This window comes from Pararge aegeria, chromosome 2 (genome assembly GCF_905163445.1).
Source record: "Pararge aegeria chromosome 2, ilParAegt1.1, whole genome shotgun sequence".
In the NCBI taxonomy this organism is placed as follows: domain Eukaryota; kingdom Metazoa; phylum Arthropoda; class Insecta; order Lepidoptera; family Nymphalidae; genus Pararge; species Pararge aegeria.
This window is the reverse complement of record NC_053181.1, coordinates 2,160,298-2,181,048: the sequence shown is the minus strand read 5'-3', so window position 1 is coordinate 2,181,048 and position 20,751 is coordinate 2,160,298. Positions and strand designations below refer to the sequence as shown.

The 20,751-nt window shown below is 37.6% G+C and overlaps 1 protein-coding gene across 1 annotated transcript in view; it reads left to right on the top strand.

The window, feature by feature from the left end:
• The window catches only part of LOC120629543 (neuroblastoma-amplified sequence-like), a 41,769-nt gene that overhangs the window by 4,271 nt on the left and 16,747 nt on the right, over positions 1–20,751 (top strand). Inside the window, exons 6-25 of the mRNA XM_039898504.1 lie at positions 352–529; positions 1,499–1,654; positions 3,307–3,531; positions 4,128–4,232; positions 5,087–5,173; positions 6,173–6,370; positions 7,056–7,181; positions 8,738–8,861; positions 9,780–9,919; positions 10,428–10,741; positions 11,382–11,694; positions 12,078–12,233; positions 12,919–13,055; positions 14,298–14,495; positions 15,589–15,691; positions 16,600–16,808; positions 17,832–17,944; positions 18,424–18,556; positions 19,516–19,758; positions 20,440–20,554. Of these exons, the coding sequence (XP_039754438.1) occupies positions 352–529; positions 1,499–1,654; positions 3,307–3,531; positions 4,128–4,232; positions 5,087–5,173; positions 6,173–6,370; positions 7,056–7,181; positions 8,738–8,861; positions 9,780–9,919; positions 10,428–10,741; positions 11,382–11,694; positions 12,078–12,233; positions 12,919–13,055; positions 14,298–14,495; positions 15,589–15,691; positions 16,600–16,808; positions 17,832–17,944; positions 18,424–18,556; positions 19,516–19,758; positions 20,440–20,554 (3,373 nt within the window). The remainder of the gene's footprint in view (positions 1–351; positions 530–1,498; positions 1,655–3,306; positions 3,532–4,127; positions 4,233–5,086; positions 5,174–6,172; positions 6,371–7,055; positions 7,182–8,737; positions 8,862–9,779; positions 9,920–10,427; positions 10,742–11,381; positions 11,695–12,077; positions 12,234–12,918; positions 13,056–14,297; positions 14,496–15,588; positions 15,692–16,599; positions 16,809–17,831; positions 17,945–18,423; positions 18,557–19,515; positions 19,759–20,439; positions 20,555–20,751) is intronic.

Here is a 20,751-nt window from a genome sequence, read left to right as displayed (position 1 = left end):
TCAATACGTATTCTCCACACCAAACAGATCCTCGGCAATGTACCTACCCTCTACGCACGTTTCGCTCCGAAACCGGAGCATCCTCAGGAGATGTTGACTTTACTTGACTTTTTGTTGACTTTTTGTTGACTTGTGCGTAGAGGGTACATTGCCGAGGATCTGTTTGGTGTGGAGTATACGGATTGAAGTAATTATAAATTACACCATACAGATACTGCTGCTGTTCGCGGAGTATAGCAAATTAAGCTTTATTTTCATAATATATTATGGTTTTCCGCAAAGTAACGCCTGCTTCTATCCAATTGCAGTCAGGGGCTAACTTGTGGTGGAATATAAAAAAAAACCTTGCAGGAACTGGGAAGTGCTTGTGGTGACATACGACGGCAAACTGCGCGGCTACCTCGTGTCCCAGACGGACGGGTTCAAGCTACACCACTCGTTCCACTTCCCCGGGGGAGTGGCCGCAGCGTCGTACTGCGAACCGCACGCCACGCTCTACGTCGCAGGTGTCCCGAGAGCGCCTCACAAGGTACCTATTTTATATTTTTAAGAGTCTATAATTTCAATTTTCAATTTCTTTATTTGCACATTGAGTTACATAGTTGGTGGGTACAATAATAGAATAGTGCTACAATCGCCATCGATTGGCATGCAAATTTGATTTCTTAAAAACTATGTCTTTACAATGCTCTTTTAATTAAATTCTTATCCAGTATTTAAATCAAATAATAATAATATACAACAAATCTATTAATAAAATAAAGGTCAAAGTTCTATAAAATGTCACATAAATAATCTTCAATATCATAATAGCGCTTTTTAAGTAAGAACTCCTTAATTTTACGCTTAAATGATAAAACATTCAGGTATCTGTCCGCCAATGACGCTGGTGGAAAATTTTTGTATAATGATGGGCATGACATAGTTTATTCTTTCTACGTTAATTGTTAGAATATCTAAATAGTTGATCATTATAATCAACTGATCCCACGTCTTTTAGGCATCTCCCGGAAGAACGGACGTCCGTTGTGCTTTAGTTGCCTAAAATCGCGCTCCGCTGCATATCTGGCGTTTTGAGTTTATTCCACGTGATTTAAAGTAGGATACTAATGCCCGTTTTTACTATCGACGAACAAGGTAATGCCTTAATAAATAACTTCTAATCTACGGGGATTTATAGGCAAACACCAACCGTTCACAAATAGTTTTTTTTTTTTTTTTTGAATCTTTATTTAAAGAGCTTTGTCGTCAATGCGACTATGCCGCTCTACAAATAGTTATAACCTAAGAATAGGTGAAACGTTTTTTTCTATAGACATCGCGGCCTAAATCACTAGGCATTCGATTTAGGCGACGCCTATAGGTTAATGAAAACGGGCATTAAAACCACTGATTTGACTTCCAGCTTTCCTAGATAGCCATCGAACTCTGCCACCCGAAAGTGAGGTCGAGCTCCTACCCAATGCGCTATATTTATATTATGTTATAATTTAAACAGGATCCCTCGTCCCCAGTGAGTGCCGGTATTACAGCGTGGAGGCTGCTGAACGACGAGCCGTTTTATAAGCTATCAGTGGTCTCCGACGAGCTGGAAGCGCAACTTGCCAACGAGCGGTTCCACCTCTACATGCCATTTGTTTTCCCAACGAACATGGTGAGTCATCGCTGGCACGTATCTTCGTCAATCAGAAACTAGAAAAAAAAACGTGTGTGTACTTATGTACACTAGTTAGAATTTATACTTATTTCGCTTTACAAGATACAAATCTTTTCAAGAGAAAGCGACACTAACAATAGAAAAAAAAGTATTTAATACGAATAATTGAAAGTATTATTTTAACGCTTTATCTATTTTATTTATTTATTTTTATTACACAAAGTACTAAAATTTTTATTTACACATGAGTTTATTTGGACGCTGCACATTCCTCTAAAATTTAATAAGTTTAAATATATACAATATCATATTTTAACCATTAAAAAGCAATACAGTGTACAGCAGTTAGTACACTAATAAATCCAGTGTAGGTAATTCTGTACTGCGAGCCATCGCGTCGCTCAGTAGATACGAGCGACCGGTTTGGCGCTGCCCCAAATGCAAACGTTATACAGGTGATCCAATATTGCTATGTTTAAAGGTTTTATGTTAGATTTATTTCATGGTAATATTTGTTTAGAATGCGTTTTAAGTTACTCTCCGTCACTGAATTTCTCAACGTCAGGGGTAGTTAATTTATTAATCTAGGTATCTAGTTATCTAATTATGAGACTACCAAGTTTCACCGACCATTAAAATTTAAGATTTTTGTACAATCAATCAATTAAATCACCGGAATGAGCCCGCAGACTTTGACAAAAAAGTGTACACTGTCAAACCTTGTTTTGAAAAACTTAAATGTCGACTATAGCTAACTTCAGGGTGTCGGTTTTTTGTGATGGTGTGCGCGCGCATCGTAAAAAGTGAGCTGGCGGACGATGCATCACCTCAGTCGGTTTCGCAACTACCTTCATCCTGTTAAAATCGTGTTACCATGTGCGCGCGCATTTCGTTACATTTAAAATAAGTGTAACTTACTGTCTTATTATATTATTATTACTGTCTGCTAATTATTACTGCGATTTCCGGTTTCGGGTTGCTACTACTTGGAACTCCTTTATCAATCGAGATCCTTCGAGCAATATACGAGCGTCACACATGGTGTAAATAGGGGATCAGGCCGCTCGCTATATTTTTCCCCCATCGACTCTGGGTCAATGGCAACTTGTTGTGGTACATGTTTGCGTTCTTACTAGCTAGACTCATGGGAGGGACTGTTTTTTACGGGACGAGGAGATCCCATAACCAGCAATATATCTTAACGGTTAGCAATATATCTCGGTGGCCACCCTTGTTGCCGGTGTTTTCTATAGAGGTAAACAAAATAATGTGAAGTTTCTTGAGGTGCGCATGCGAGCCCTACAGGAGACGGCCCCGCCGTTAAAAAAAGGAGTCAGTTATCATCATCATCAACCCATAACGGCGCACCACAGGGCCTACTGTGGTCTTCCTCTTAGAAGGAAAAGGATTTAGGCTGACGTCCACCACGCTGACCAAGTGCAGAGGTGTAGACTTCACACGGCCTTGAGAACATTATAGATAACATTAAGGCATGCAGGTTTCCTCAGGATGTTTTCCTTCACCGTTAAAGTAAGTGGTATTTTATTGCTTGACACGCACATAGCTTAGAAAAGTTAGACGTGCTCCGGCGTTCTTGATCGTTGTCCAATAGGCTATCACCGTTTTAATACTTTGTTTGTAATCCCCAGAACTTTATAATCCGCATGGCGACGTCACCGGACAACAGTAAGCTGGTGTGCATCCATTGCAACGGCGATATCTCAGTGTGGCGGCTGCCCGTGCTGAAGGCGGAGCGGCGCTTCCGGCTTGCGGAACAGCCTCAGCACGCGTTACAGAACCCGCTCACTCCCGACCAGGGGCCCAAAGACTCGTCCCTCTACCTACCTGCCGATGTCAACTGGTGGAGCAACGAGGTATGCACCGTTACTCTTGCCGGCAACTAAATTGCCTAGCAATAGAAAAGCAGGTAAAAATTGTATCTATACTGCATAGCTGACATTGCCAAGTATTCAAAATGGAATCTTTCCTTAAATATAGCTGAAATTCCAAAAAATAAATGGTCTCTTTCCTTAAATATGGCTGCCATTACAAAGAAATCATTCTTTCATTTACTGAGTGCTCTTAGGTGTACTGCAAAGTGCATCAATTTAACGCATCGTTGATGTGTATATAGTATTATATATTAAAATTCGAACATTTAAGTCCGATAAGTCATATCGGACTTAAATGTTCGAATTTTGCCGACAACAACCCTAAATGGAGCCGTGGCAACGTATTCTCAATAATTGCCGCAACACTAGCCATATTTTGATCGTATCGTTTTGATGGCTGTCGGTATTTAATGCATGTCTTGCATCGTATATTTTTCAAAAACTGAGTTTTTAATACAATTTTTTATTTTACAAACCCTCTGCAATAATTGGTCATTTTGTCATTGACTGATTGAGATCATATTATAAACCTTATGCAAAGTGTATACACATAATTAATTAAATTTAATTATTTTCAGGAGGTCATCGTGTCGCGGTTTAGTGGCGCGGTGTCGGTGTGCGGAATCAAAGACATGCTAAACATTCTCGGCAAGAAACCGGAGTTTTTTCAAGGAACACCAAAGGTTATTACCATCATAAGATAAAATGTTCAAATGTTGGCTAAATATTTCCCCTATTGTCATTAAAAACTCCTACGTCGCTGTTACTGGTACATCGTAAATAGTTGGCCTTAATTTTGTACTGCACACTGCATCAATCTGGAACGAATTCTTCCAATATTAAATCATATTTCTTTATTCCATTTATTTATATCCTTAATATACTTACAGCTAGCCAAAGAGTATTTAAGTCATTTTCAGATAAGTACATTGCAATAATTATGTTTTGAATGAATTCATCTACTTACATATAACTTTTTTAATAACTTTTTTCTCGTGCGTGCAATACTTACAACAATAAATATAGTGAGACGGATATTTTTCACGTCAAAATTGACACTTTCAGGAAAAAAATTGTGGCAATAGTACAAACACTTTAAAGAGCTTCTCTTTAAAGTTTTTGTTCTTTTTTTTTAGCTTGGTAATTGATCCCTAAGCATGTTTTGGTTAATGTTTTATGTATAACTAAGTTGCGGAAACTTCATTGGTTTATGTGATTAAAAATACGACCTTACTCTAATGTGTAATAGTACCGTTATATCCCTTAAAAAGCTAACAATAAAAATATAAATATAGAAACTTATCTAAGCTTATATTAAATATATCTATTTGTTGGTTCTGAGCAATAAGATAATTAAGCTTCGAGAATATAGCATATAAGCATAATGCTAAAAAGTTAGCTCTTGAATGAAATCTCTCCTCACGGTAAAACATGATACTGTCCAATTTAGTAATCGTACTTAACGTATTTGTCGGTAGGGTGGACGAGATTGCATGCTAAAAGTTGGTCTTCTGATATATTTTTGTTTTCCCAACAGCTGACTTGCGCGCACGACGGTGCTTTCATGGCCTTGGAGTGCGAGTCCAATGTTTTGCCAGCGAGAAAGTCAAGAAGTGACGAATCTGTAAGTGATTTTTTTTTACCTGCTTTTTTACTGCCAAATAAATAAAAATATATTTAATGAACTTTTTTGAAGCCTGCGGCCACATAAATTCAGAAATACCCAGCTTCGTTAGTTCATACTTTCAAAAAAATTGCAAATTGCAGCGTCGCATACTAAAATCTAGCCGCGTGGTGACGGCAGATCACCAGAGTCGGATCGGCAGAATGCAGTTACCACCACCCTTCCTCTACCCTCGGGTGTCGTACGAGGTTACTAAGAGAACTAGAGTACTAAGAGAATATAACAGAGAACATTCAGCAGCATCCTTTTTTTACAACTACCATCCTCTTCGATCTTCAACCCGTCTTAATGGATACCGGGTAAAACTTTGCAGGATGTGTTCCTCGCATGTCCTGTGAAGTGTTTATGGGCGATGGTTTTTCAACTTCCACACTGGTTTTACCATCAGTTGGGCCATGCTTGGTCCCATCAATTATAAATTATAAAAATAATGCTGTTTAGCGGCAGAAATAAGGTGGTAGTAAATCTCCGGAAGAGCTCACTCACAAAAATGTGTGACTTGATTACGAAGGTATACTTTTGTAAAAAAAAATACATAAAAAAAAAAACTACCCTCAAAAGATTAGCAGGTTACATAAAGTATTAAATGATTTCGATTTTTCCATGACGCCTTGGAAGAGTTTTTTAACCTACTTAGTCTGTATGTAAGTTTTGAGCTAACCTAAAATTAGTTTTTAATTTTTTAATTATGTAGTTTTTACAAAAATATTTGAAGAAAGCGATTAAACATTTTAAATAAATGTTTTTCAGTGTCTGGGTGTTTATCTGTACATTATAAGTGTGTACTTATGTATATTATTCATAAAAATATTCATCAGACATCTCAGCACCCATAACACAAGGTACGCTTACCTTGGGACTAGTTGGGGATGTGTGTATTGTTGTAGTATATTATTATTATTATATTAATTGTTCATAGAAAGCTTTTCTTTCAAACAGATGGAAGTAGTCCAAGCAGAAGCGGCGTTGGAAGATTCAATGCTGGAAGTAGCGAAGGAGCTGTTCAAGTCGGTACTGTTCGCGATCACCGACATGGAGACGTTCCAGCCGAAGCCGAAGAAGATCACCGTGGTCTCCAGGATTTACAGGCTTCTGGGAGTAAAGAGTACCACGCCTACCGAATTGTTCTCTAGAAAGGTATTATTTTGTGACAGTAAATTTATAAACTTTTGATAACTATACATTCATATTTGCCAGATATTTATGTTCATGACATTGAGTTGGTGGGTATTTTGATATAACTACGACAGCATTAACGATGCACCGTAGACCTACATGGAGTCGAACGATGCAAAGATACCTCCCGGTGTCTTAGTCGTTTATCAATTTATACAAACTGAATCCTATGAATATTTATCCTCCAAGTGTAGGAAAAACATCAGTAGAAATTATAATAAAAGGGCTGTATCTGATTTCTTTCAGTAAAAACTATGACAATTGTTTACTCAAAAACCATTAGCGTTTCAATTTCACAGATAAGTTTCAGAGACAGTAAATAACGAGGCATTATAGGTATATAATGCCTCTGAATAGAATAGAATAGAAAAACTTTATTGCAACACAACACAATAGGAAAAGTACAAGGAAAACAGTAATAGTACTTAGTGCTAGGGTGCAAAGGCGGCCTTATCACTAAAAGTGATCTTTTAAAGGCAACCTGAGCGTACGAAGCCGATAAAAAAGTGGAAAGTGAAATATATCTCTTTCTCTCTCTATCCTCTGAAATATTATTTCGGTTTTCATTTACACGTTGTATAACAAAACAAATTCAAGGCTGTTTTTTTTAATAATGCAATCCTTTAATAAATTGTTGTATGCATAGATCGAAAGCGGTAAATATACAGAAGCGTTGATGTTGGCCGAGGCCTTCGACCTGGACAGCGATCTGGTGTACCAGCAGCAGTGGCGAAAGAACCCCGTCTCTACCGATGCCATACAGAACTACTTGGTAAGTGCTTGTATTTAAAACACTCCAAAAATTCGCCTTAAAAGATTTCCGTTTAGTTATTTAGTAAGGGGAAATAATTATAATATTATCAGAAGCTTTTATTAAATTCAAAGAAACCCAGCAATACATTACAAATCTATGTATATACATATAAAAGAAAGTTGTGTTAGTTACACCACTTATAACTCAAGAACGGCTGGACCAATTTTTATGATATTTGTTTTTTTGGATTCCTCTTAGGCCGGAATAGGATAATAAGTATTAAAATATAACATTAAAAAAAAAACAACGATCTGCCGTACAAAGTTCGCCGGGACGGCTAGTTATTAATTAAAAATTAAAATAATATTTTAGGTTACCTTAAAATTTACATACTAACTCAGAAGCTGAGCTGCAGTAGGTGAATAGTTAAGTGAATCAGTTAACAAAATAGGAACATTCTGAAAAAACTTTTCAAAGGTATTTGCAACCTCACTGTCGACGGTTCCTTTATTATCATTAATAATTAATTCAAAGTTAACATCGCGAGATTTAGCTTTCAATGTTTCCTTATTAACAATTTTCCAGGTTGTTTGTACTTTGTAATCTGATTTAATTATTTGACACTTAGAGTATAGCGACTTAGCATGAAAGCAAACGTTCTTAAACGTTTTAGAGTACTTTTTTACGTTTTGGAGGAAAATTGGTTATATTGTTTTTCACCATGGAGCTCATACAACTTATCCCTACTTTTGAATATCCTTAGTCAATAATGATGGGGATATCAATTTATTAACGTCAAAAAATGCCTCACTGTGACGGCAGTTTATAAATTAATAAATTTAAATTATAAATTTGGTCGTTTCGCTTAGAACTAACACTACGAAAAGGCACACAAAACAAATCTACATTTAGATTTTCCACGCAAAGCCAGTAACTTTTCAACACATAATTTGTGTCATTTTTACATTTAAACCTCCTCCTACTAACAAAAAAATAACATTTACGTATATATATTTCCGTACACGTCCGTTACGTATTATACTTATACGTACGGATGCCCGTAAACTTATGATTATTGTTATTATGAGCTAATTACAGTGTAATGAAGCCATTCCCATTGCCGAGTAAAGGTATCCCCTAGTCTCTTCCGGATTTTGAGCGTATCGTGGCACATTCTGTGCCACAAGAGACCTGCATACTCTACTATATCGTCTCTCCATGTACAGATTGCTCTTCCTCTCTTTCTTGTATAATATTTCGGACTCCATGCATTAACCTCTGTATTCTACATATTATCTTTTCTTCGTTCAAATTTATTTTTCATAGCCATTGTTACTGCATCCTTCGTTTGAAGTTTTGTTTAATTTCCTATTTTGTTTATTTAGCCAGAATATTAAGGTTTAAAGTTTGTCTTTCCATTTTTCTTTGGGCATTTTTGCTTTTATGTGGCTTTCTTCGTTAAAGACTCTTATGATAGATTTACTTATTTGTCTTTCCATTTTCTCTGTACAATTTTAATCCTAAGTGTAGCTCTCTTTGTTAAGGACCCTTGTAAAACGCTTATTTCTTTTTAGAGTAAAGTATCAAAGAAGATCTGGGCAGTGCATCAGTGCGTGGACCGTTTGCCCGAAAGCTTGCAAGCCGCCGAAGAGCTCTTGCACTTCGGCTTGGAACTCACCAACGAGAAAATATTGGATGGTAAGTAACGTGAAATTATTAGCAATCCAAATTTTTTTTAATTTTTTTTTTGTTTATTTTCATTTAATTTGAGCCCAAGTTTACATAAATAAAATTAAGATTATTGAATTAAAATTAAGTCTCAAGAAAACGCAAGATTATAAAAGGTTTGGATCCTGTAAAAACATTTCAAAAATAGCTTTTCATCTTACTAGCTCAGGCATATTTTACTATTCAAAATCCAGGCGTAGAAGAACTTTAACAAATAAAGTCCATTTTAAAATGATAAAAAATCATATTGGTGGTGTAACAGAAACCAGTTAAACTTAAAGTGAAATTTAAAATTAACATAAATAAGTGGAAGTACATTATCTAGTTAGTGTGTTATAAAACTAGCAGCTTAAATTAATATCAACTTTAGTAGGTATACTAAAGTTGGCGGGTTTATAAGAAATTTTGAGCTTTTTTTTTTTTTTAATGATTTAAATAATTTCTAACAAAAAATCTTTTAAGGTAGACCATTGCCACGTGCATGTAACCGTGTTTCGTTAGGAGTAAACCCCAAATTTTTAAAACGATTATAATTAAGTTTTAGTTGTTGATTTAAAATTATAAATAAAATATTATTTCACAAAAATATGAATTGAACAATCGTTTCATGTTACGAACATTCTATATAAATTCATTTTCGATTTTTTTCAAATAACTGTCCGATTGCATATTGATTGAATTAAATTGAACCCCCGCCGCACCACCCCTCTGACACTGTAAATAGCGTAGTTCTTGAACACATATCTACTAATTTAATGTTTTTTATTTTTTATCAATTAATAGTAAACACTGGACAGATTAACTTGGTCACTATTGTAAAACGAAAAAAAAACGCCGTGTATAGTATAGTAGTAGTATAGCCGTGTTTATCTAATTCATATTTAACAGAAATCAACAAGGACCTGTCCGAAGACGAGTGGAAGGATCCAGACAGCGTCACTCTGGAAGACCTCAATGCGTATACGAGTGAACTGCTACGATGCAGGCACGTCATGCTATTCTACAAGGAACGTCTGAGGCTGTATGAGGTGAGTGATCCTGCGACATGAATGAAATTGCTATAATCCGCGACAATTATTAACCAAGTGTGTGTGTGTATTTTTAGTATTAGCGTATTTATAGCATTATGTTAAGCATGTAAAGATAAATCAAGTTTTGTAATCAAATAAATAAACGAACTAGATACGATAAATATTTCTATCTGCATAGTATAATCAATGCATATACAAAATGCTCAAAAAGGCATTTATTAAACTAATAGAGGCAACACTCGCCGATATTTAATACAGTTGTACAGACACGTTGGGATTTCTACAAACAGTACTCTCCAATCTATTTAGCCGCCCTGAAGTGACGTTGCGCGTAGTTAAGGTAGTTTAGAGCGTAGTCTGCGTCCATGTCGGTTGCCCAGAAGCGTTTCGTTTGGTTTAGAAAGACCGAAAATATCGCAGTCTAGTGTACATAATATATTCCATCTTCCTCAAAGCCATACCATTGTTCGAAGCCGTAATTCATCATCATTGAATTATTTTCCAGGCAATACTCCGGTGCGAAAAATCGACGTATGTAAAAGACGAGTACCATCGACTCAGAAGCAACAGTATTGTTCATAGTGCTATGGAAATTGCTAAAGAAGGCCGCATAGAAGCTCTTACTTGTCTATGGCCGTACATAAAGAGCCTGCCGATGCAGCTGGCAGTGTTGGACAAATTACCAGAGACAATTTATCCCTTGGACTACCAACATTTGCTGCCTACAAAGGAACCGCTGACTTGGTTCGAGAAGAAATCGCCTATTAAGATTCAGCCCTCGGAACATGACAATGATTGGTGTAAGAAGGAGATGTTTAGGTAAGTTTGGGTATTAGCCGATTTTTTAAGTCTTATTTCGATAACTGTATAAAGTAATTTAGTTAAGCAAAACTGTTCCGAGCGTATGTTTTCTAAAACAAATCTAAGTAACAAGAAACAATGTGCCATTTTGGTCGAGTACCACTTTTTTTGGGACATTTAATGCAATCGCGTTGAATACTGTAAAACTGGAGCAATAATTTGGATAAACTGAAAGATACGCTTCTTGAGTTCCTTTCTGCCTACTCAAGAATTGACTTAGGTAAAAACTCAAGTTTTTACCGAATAGGTATCAACGTGATCCGACGTGTCACCAAGACTTTAACGGTTCATCATATCAACCGATTCACGTGCACAGCTAGACTGCTGGATAGGATAGGTATTTTGTAAGAAGTTCCAAAATCCAAGGTCAAAGCCTATGGTTATGAAGGTTCAAATTTAGTATTTTCTTTGGCTATTGTAGGCTTAGTGTTCATATTAACTGACGTCACATCACGCTAGCGTTAATCTGTCATTTTAGAACGACCAAATATCAAAATTTGTAAACTCCATACAAGAATAACAGATTTCCTTACTTGTTAGGTTACCCCTAGTGTAACTGGGGTCTTAAGTCGTTTCAAAGGTATTTATTTTTCTGCAGATCAATATGGAGCTCAAACTGGTCCGAAGACTCAACGCCGGACACCGAAACGGCAACCAACATAGACGATGATCTGGCCATGTGGTACGACAAGCGTGCGAGGGAGATAGAAGAGCGCAGCGCATTAGCCTCTCACGCTCTAACCTTAGTGACCATCGCCAAAGTGGGCGGGGCAGTGGAAAATCTTGATAACATTATGTTCCACCTTCTAACACTAGACACTTTGATATATGACATCAACGTGGAAGGCGTCTCCCTTGCTCAGCTGGAGAAAATGTCCAACTTAGAAATATGCAAGTTGCTGATGTCGATGGTAAGTGTTATTATCATCAATCATTATTAATAGCCTGTAACAGTCCAATGCGCGGTTTGCCCATTATTACCACGCTGGGCAGATGGGTTGGTGATCGCAGTAGATGGTAGTAGAAGCACTGAGTTATGTTCCCTTAGTCGCCTCGTACGACACTCACGGCTAGAAGAGGGGGGATGATAACTCTAATGTGATCTGCCGTCGCCACACGGACAATTCAGTGTTATTATATATTCATTTTATTTATTTTTGAACTACCAAAAGAATTACACATAGGTCATAAACAGAAAAATAGGCGGTAACGGTTCATATCACAAAGAGAGAGATCTTAGGCGAGAGATGATAAATTGCTTGTTGTATGCTCTTCATTTAACACATTCTTTCAGTCGACTCCAGAAACATTCGTCTCGGATTTGAAGAAATACCTAATCCCATTCCTGAAGCGTTATGAGTACTTAACGAAGCAAATAGAGTACTGCATAGTGGGACTTACGGAGTTCCTGGAGAGCATAAGTGTAGACGATCTCTCTTACATACTGCTGGTGAGTGAATTGTCAATCAAGTTTATGTCCTAAATCAGTATGCAACGTTGCAATATGCAAGTAGTTTGAAGTACAGTTTTTTTTTTTAATGTGTAAATTTGTTTGAATGTTTTAACATTTCGAGGAAATATGGTGTGATGAAGTGATGTTCTCTAAAATGGTAGTGGGCTTTAAGCATTAAGGGCAAAAAGGTTGTCTTAAATTCTTAAATGAAACATTACTTAAGTACATTACTTAATTTTATTCTTAGTTATTAATATAATTGTACGCCCGGCTGTGGGTATACTGTTTTGAATACTTTTCTAGGCCTTGTCAACTGCCTTTCTATGTGTAAACAGTAAACAATAAAATTATATTCTATTCTATTCTATTCTATTCTTAAGATAATAAGTCACTTACTTGCGCACACATACCATAAATTAATGTCTTTTGTTTCTGTGTGCTTTTACGCAAAGATCTCCGTCTGATGCCATTGGACTATAATTGTCTATAAATGTCTATTAATCTGCTCCCTCGTAGCTTTTGTTTTAAGTTATCGAATGTCATTATCACCATTATCAATATAACGTTGACATTTTTATTCAAGTATGAAAAAAATTTCTATTGGTCTATTTGAATTAATAAAGTTTTGTCTAACTTGAAAATTTATCAAGGGGCACAGGTCTTAGTTTAGTTTCGTTTGCAGGTGCTCCAGTCTCACAAGGACTTCGAACTGGACGTGCGAACTCACCTGGAGTTGGTGGAGAAGTGCCTGTTCGCACACCGGGGCATAGAGCAACTCGACATGGCGTGCGATCTGCTGGATACTATACTGAAGGAGACGTTAGTGCAAACATTCGCAGCATTCTTACCTTATCAAAGTTTACTGTATTGTTTTATAGAGTATTTAAAGCATAGGGGTAGATAAAAGTAGTTTAATATCCATACATCATTTGCGGATTTTTTTATGTATAAAAACGAGCGCTTGACTGCAATTACACTTGATGGTAAGTGATGATGCAGCCTAAGGTGGATCACGCTTGACCCATTACTTACCCACCGAAGGGCACGGGTCTCCTCCGACAATAAGAAGGGGTTAAGGCCGTACCACGCTGGCCCAGTGCGGATTGGTGGACTTCACACTGCTCTGGGAACATTACGGATAACTCTTTGGCATGCACGTTTCCATTCACCGTTGAAGCGAGTGATATTTTAATTGCTTAAAACGCTATGTGCGTCAGACCAAGAACTTAAAAGGTGCGTTGACGGCGTGTAATTCATATATGCACGAAAGCACTGCCTACCTTAACATTTTTGTATGCCCCATAAAGGAGAAGGATTTTTTCCATTTCATGTCATATGCAATGGCGTGCATAGAGGGTATGAACAGGGTATGCAGATAAATTGAAGAAAATCTCCAGCACGAGTTATAAAAAACTTAAGAACAGGCATTGTAAGTATTATAAAAAGCCTACCCGTATACGTACGAGTTGTACATTTTTTTTTAATTTATTTAGTGTTCAAAATAAATTGTAACATAATTATCCATCCCTTTAGAAACTATGCGTTTTTGGTGAGGATGGCGGGTTCGCAAGTATATATCTTTATGAACTTAATCTAAATGTAAATGTAACTGAAACTTAATGCAAATAATTAAAAATCAAGCATTTTTTTTTAACTTTTAGCTAAAAAAATTTGATTACATTTCCTTAAAAATATATGTTTTTTTTTAATAAAATAAGTAAAACATACATAAAGGGTAGGCTAGGCTTTTTATAACACTTACAATGCCTATTCTTAAGTTTTTTATAACTCGTACTGGTGATTTTCTTCATTTTAAATCATCTGCATACCCTGTGCATACATACCCTGTATGCACGGCACTGCATGTAGGCGTGTCGGGATGAGTGAGGATGAGTACTGTGTTCAGTGGCGTGCAATTCATACATGCACAAAAGCTCTGCCTACCCTAAAATTTTTGTACAACTCATAAAGGCGAAGGATTTTTTCATTTTATGGCATCTTCCTTCTTTATGCATACCCTGGCCGAAAACCCCGTGCGCGCCACTGACTGTGTTTGTGCAGCGACGGCAGCATATCGACGTCGTCGCTGCTGCGGCGCTGCGCCGAGCTGCAGCGGCTGGTGGCGGGCAGCGAGTGCCTGGCGTGCCGCGGCGTGCGGGTGCCGCCGTGCGAGCTGCGCGACCTCAACCAGGACGCGGCGCGCGCGCACCAGCTGCTCGTGCGCGTGGCGCGCGGGCACGCGCTCGCCGCCGCCGCGGGGTGAGACGCACTTGTTTTTTTTTTCTTTACTTCTTTCTTTTAAATTATGTATTAAAATCTACTTATATATATTATGAAAAATTGATTAATTTTTTTTATTTTTCTTTAAAATAATTGTTTTATAAATATAACTTAAAATAAACTATTTAAAAGTAAATTAAATCTAAAACGTCGTCGAAACCACCGCAGCGAGGCACAGTTCCTAAGATGCTGGCAGCATTGCATATATTATGTATATTATGTATATTTAATATTTATATATTACGTATATTTATTTAAATTATCTATGTATTTGTATCTTTACATCTTGGTATTTATCTTATATCTTTAAACGAGCAATTCTTGTGTATATGTATATATATATATATATATATATATATACATATACACAAGAATTGCTCGTTTTTAAAATTATATATATATATATATATATATAATTGGAATCACGGCATCGGCTCCAACGATTTTCAAGAAATTTAGTAGCCCCCGAAACTAGGATCTAGCTAGGATTCATTTTTAGAAAATGTCATTTTATTCGTGTTTTCCGGTAATAACCGATTTGGTGCAGACAAAGTTGCACGGGTCAGCTAGTGTATATTTATCAACACTCTTGGCACTATCCCGTTCTCTTGCTGTAAGTCCTATCTACAAAGGTTGCCTGTAAGAGATTGCTTGCAGCAATAAGGCCGCCTTTGCATGTCTACATTGTTTACTGTATACTCCTTACTGTTTCTTTTCCTGTATTTTATACGTGCAATAAAGTGTTTCTTCTTCTTCTTTTGGTGCGTTAGGTTATGTTGAGTGAATCTTGGTTGTCCGATGATAACATAACTAGATAATGCGATATAATAAACAAGAATGCACTTCCGATTGCAAAGAAACTTCTTCTATTATTCGTTGCAACAAAGTTGTTATACTAATAATTTATTAAGTATTTATTTTATATTCTATAATTTCATTGATAGATCACTAAAAACATTTCATTAGCAGATTTTAGGCCCTGTTTTATGCTTATAGCGTTACAGCCTATTTATTAATATAATAATATTAACTAACGAGCTAACTTTGCTTATACTGTCAAATCGGTTCGTAGGGCAGAAAAACCGACACAACAGGATTGGGAGAATCTCCTCAAAGATTTACTAGAACTGCGGACTACGCTCTTCGACTGCATTACCACAGAACAATGTTATGAGGTAATTCTTGACTGCACAGGATTATTGAAAGTTACTTTAAACAATTACTTTTTGATCTGTTTCATATGTTGCTGTACACTATTTTGTAAACATAAAAGTCCCATATATTCCACAGGCTGCCGCACACACGTCACAATATTATTGACATTAAGATGAAGTATATTGTCAATAACAGGCCCTGTGTGCGGAACGAGTTGAAGTATTTGTAAAAAGTATTGCCAATGTTTAAATGTCCTTGTTAAAAATATTGACTGAGTGCGGGCAGCCAACGGCCGAAATTAATAATCAATCTAACTAAAAATCTTCAGATTTAATTTAGTAATGCTATCCTTTTTCTACTCTTACATGTCAATAAAGACAGTTCTACTAACTTTATTATTCGAATTAGATTGATTAAGACATATTATGAAAATTAAGCTTAATTTGCTATACTCCGCGAAAAGCAGGAGAAATTGTATAGAGTAAATTTTAATTTCTCCAATCCTTATACTCCACATCAAACAGATCTTCGGCAATACCTCGATGCAAGTTTCGCTCCAAAACCGAAGCATCGTCAGGAGATGTTGACTTTAAATTGAATAATTGTTAAGGAATGTATCATGGAATTCCGCAAAGCTCCTGTTTCTGTCCAATATTGACTATGCTATTAGCTTAGACACGGTTAGTTATGTTGAAATGAGGATTTTTACTGAAATTGGTTGCCATAATTGTTTTAACATTTATCTAATATTCTAATCGACTAATCCATGTTTGTCACTTAATTAAAGTATCCCAATATCGTTCAAGAGTTTACTCGTAAACGAAGTTGAGATTGCTTCCGTGCAAATACCAATCTTAGGATACTCAGTATAGTTTTAACAATCAAATTGGAATCCGTTTTCTTTTCTAATCCTCAATATTTGATTCAGATATACGTATCGGCGCTGTTAACGTCGGGTGAAGCTTCAACGATACGCCTCGCGTCAGACGTGCTGACGGTGTCGCCCGGAGCACGCGCGGTGCCCAACTCGCCGTACAAAATAGAGTACAAACGTAGCGTGGAAATAGTGTCTAACGCAGCTAAGGAGTACTTCAACTCGTCATCGTCACTGAGTGATCCAGCTTTAGAATTAGCTAAGTGAGTCTGGCCAATGGTGTCCTACTGCTAAGTCCATCCTAGAGTTCGACTTTCTGGCTGTTTCACAGAAATATTTTTCCTACTGCTACAACAAAAAATAATCCTATCCTATCCTATCCTACTTCCTACTTAATATTATTAATGTCAATGTATTCCTGAATGATCCTCATGAAACTTTGTGCACATATTCTTGGAAGTGTTAGAAGTAATATAGGATACTTTTTATCCCGACATTAAGCTCGGTTCCTTTGGGAGAGGGGATGAAAGTGTTTGACGATTTTACACTATAACTCCGACAAATTATAACCGATTTAAATAATTATTTTTGTACTATAGAATACGTTATAGGTGTTTTATAGGTGATTTTATAGGTGATTATAGGTGTTTTGTTTGCCCAAACTATGTGTAGATCTGAATGTGGTTGGAGATAGAAGACAGAACTCCTCAGCAGACAGCAGCAAACCCCTCATTTAAGGCTTAGCGATAATGAATACTTAAATTTTTTTTAGGACTATAACTAAATTGATTGCAACATCAAAAAACAAAATCAAACGCAGATGAAGTCGCAGGCAACAGCTAGTAAATAATAAACAAAAGACAAAAATCAGATATCCTTAAAGAAACATGTTTTTGAACTGTAGCCCTCGTAAACGATTTTTTTGTGCTTCCGCTCCGTGTGCAAGTCCGAACTTTCACTGAAGCCGGTTATTTTTGACATGGAGTTATTTGAAAGTACGGCGAGTAACATAGGCTATTTTTTAGGTCAGGAAATCAAACTGTACCCACGGTATTTGTAAAACACTGTAATAAACGAGGAAGAAGAAGGCGGGCACAAGCTAGTTTGTCAAAACTTTCTTTGTCAACTCAAATCCTTCTTTGTAAATCAGTTAGATTAAAAGCCTTGGCGAGATTCACGCTTAGCTCAGGATAAGCTTATTTACAAGTATATACAATATAATGTTAAATACTTCATAAAGTTCTTGAGTTAATATCGAAATACCTCATTTAAGTTAACAATTTCAGATGCTGTCTTATGCTCATCACTGAAGGCGACAGTGAAATTGAAAAGGAGTTGGATCTTATAGCTGCTTTGCCGCTTTTGTCTGCGTGCAATTTGGCTCTACTTCCAATTCAAGGTTAGATTCATCATTTAAAGAAAATGGCGACCTAAGTTATCCATATTTAGGAACATTAGGTTTTTAAATATTGGATAGAAGCAGGCGTTACTTTGCGGAAATCCATGATGTATTATGAAAATTAAGCTTAATTGGCTATACCCCGCGAAAAGCAGAATTAAGTTAATATCTTAAATAATAAAATGAATAATATTAATTCTTAACAATTATTCACTGTAAACTCTGGAGTATAAGGATTGAAGAAATTATAAATTATACCACACAGATTCTCCTGCTTTTCGCGGAGTATAGCAAATTAAGCTTAATTTTCATAATACATTAGGTTTTTCATCTAGTTGCATTAAATGCAACGTAACTGATCAACCTTTTTTTTTCAATATTATGACGTTTTAAATGTCTAGTGAATTTTACTCTGCCACCTCCCCGATCATACATGGAATCCAAACAAAGCATTATCACTTTCTCAATTTCCTTTGCAGTTCGCCTCTGCGACGACAGAATGGAATTGATAGAGGAATGCCTGAAATCGGATCCCGGCGCATATTTGGCGAGTCACAAACTACTGAAGCTGGCCAAGTTGTTGCGGATCGCGGGAGACCATGAGCAGATGAGGTATATCAATTGACACATTATATCATTTTGGTTTTGTGTTGTTGTTTGTTGTTGTAGCTCAGGTACTATGCACGTGTCGGTATTTTATCTTCAAAAGGGCTGTCATAAGTAAACACTGTCAATTTTTTGAATTAGTTTGTATGGAAAAATTAATATATCGGCTTTTGATTTATAATGTTTACAGGAAATATACTTATGCACCCTTGAACAGTATTTCTCGATTTACGGTTACACGTTGTATACATAAATACTATATATATATACTTACTGAATTAACAGTATTTCGTAATTCCGTTACTCGTTGAATAAAAAAAACTTCCTCGGGTAATCATTACTCCTCCTTAGTCGTTCACTCTTGACAGAGTGGGCGTGGTTGACGATGGTACATTTTATTTGGCTACAGCAGCCCCCGCGATGCGCCTCCCCTTGATACGATCTTCAGCTTTTCTGGAACATTGGACTATGGAGGTTTGTGTTGTAGTGATCGTGTCGTGGGTGATCGACCCCGTAACCACCACGTGCTTATCACTTTCCCCTGGACAACAAGTCGTTCCATGGAGTGCTTATTCCTAGTTATGTGTCCAAAGAACTTGAGGAGGAGGAAACTTTACTACCATACATCAAGTTCAAATAGGCTAGCGGGAGGGACGGCGCGGGGCGCGGGAACGAAAACCGCAGGGGTATTACGTATCTTGCGACAGGCGTAAATCTTGCAATCTCTGCTGTCAAACGTCACTCTTGTTTATTTATTGTATGGAAAAGTGACGTTAGACAGCAGTGATTGCAATTAATCACCGTGCGATATGAGTGCTCAGACAGACTCGAGCGAGCGACCCAACGCAACTTCACGGCCGACGCCATATTTAACACTAATTTTTGTAGAGGCGAAATTAAACGACTTTCGTTGACTGTCTTGTTGCGCAGTATTCAAATGTATGGTAACATTGTGACGATAATAGGGAGGGTCAGGTGCTGGTGGCGGTGGGGGAGCACGCGGTCCGTGCGGGGGCGGCGGGCGGCGTGGTGGCGGGCGCGACCGCACGGCGCTTGGCGGCGTTGCGGCACGCGCCCGCGGCCGAACTGCTGGCGCGGATAGCGCGTCACCCGCACGCGCACGCCACTACGGCCGACAGGCGCCACCTGCTGGCGGCCGCGCTAACACTCGCGCCGCAGGAGAACTTGCACGAGATGCTTAAAGCTAGGTACAGGCCGCTGCGAACTTTAGAACTTCCCCAACTTAGTGCGTTTTGATGCGCAAAGTCAAAGTCAAATATTTCAAGTATTTCAAGTGGGCACATAGATGGAAATTTTGACACATTGAGCAGTGATGGCGATAACCCAGATGGTCCCAGACGCGCCTCGGTCTAAGAAGAAGCCCACAACAAACTTAGCAGTGTGTTCCTTTTCTATCACCATCTCACATTGTAATTCAAAAATATTTAAACAGAAATTTGGTTACTTTATATCGGTTACGTAATACGTTACGTATACTATAATAGGACTTTTCTATTTCGCTTAATACAATCTTTAAACTTTTTCGGAGACATCTCCAAGATATTAACCGGAAATTGATTGTAAAATTTTATTCCTATCCAGAAATCAACAATCGGTAATAGCCAATCTGCGGGACGGTAAAGTTGGGTGCCTGCGCGAAGCTACACACGCAGCTATCTTCCCCCCCCCCTAAAGTCCCCTAAACTTGTACGATCCACCGAATCGGTGTCGTAGCTTAAAACGATGCTTACGTCGTTAGACATCACACACGAGTTCGTGAAACGTTTATTTTTCTCTGGGAATCACCTAAATCACTAGGCATCCGAATAAGGCGATTCTTAGATTTAGTGAGAATGGGCATAAGGAATGCTGTGCCTTCGTTTGTACAGATTAAACCTGGAGCTGGAGGGGCTGAAACAAATGGGTGCGGCTCTTCGGGAAAACAGTCGTCTAGAAGCGCGCTGGCCGTCCACCGAGGAAGAATTCGCTGACGCTATCACCACGGTATATTTATTAATTTATTTATTAATTATTAGGTTCAATATTCAAGATCAATCTTAGGTCTTAATAGTTAAGATATTGTAGTACCCGGTTGAAGACTGCACAATGTAGAAGTTGCATACAAAAAAAAAAGGCATGCGTGCAGGCAGGCGGGCAGGCAGGTGGGTAGACAGGCGGGTAGACAGGCGGGTAGACAGGCG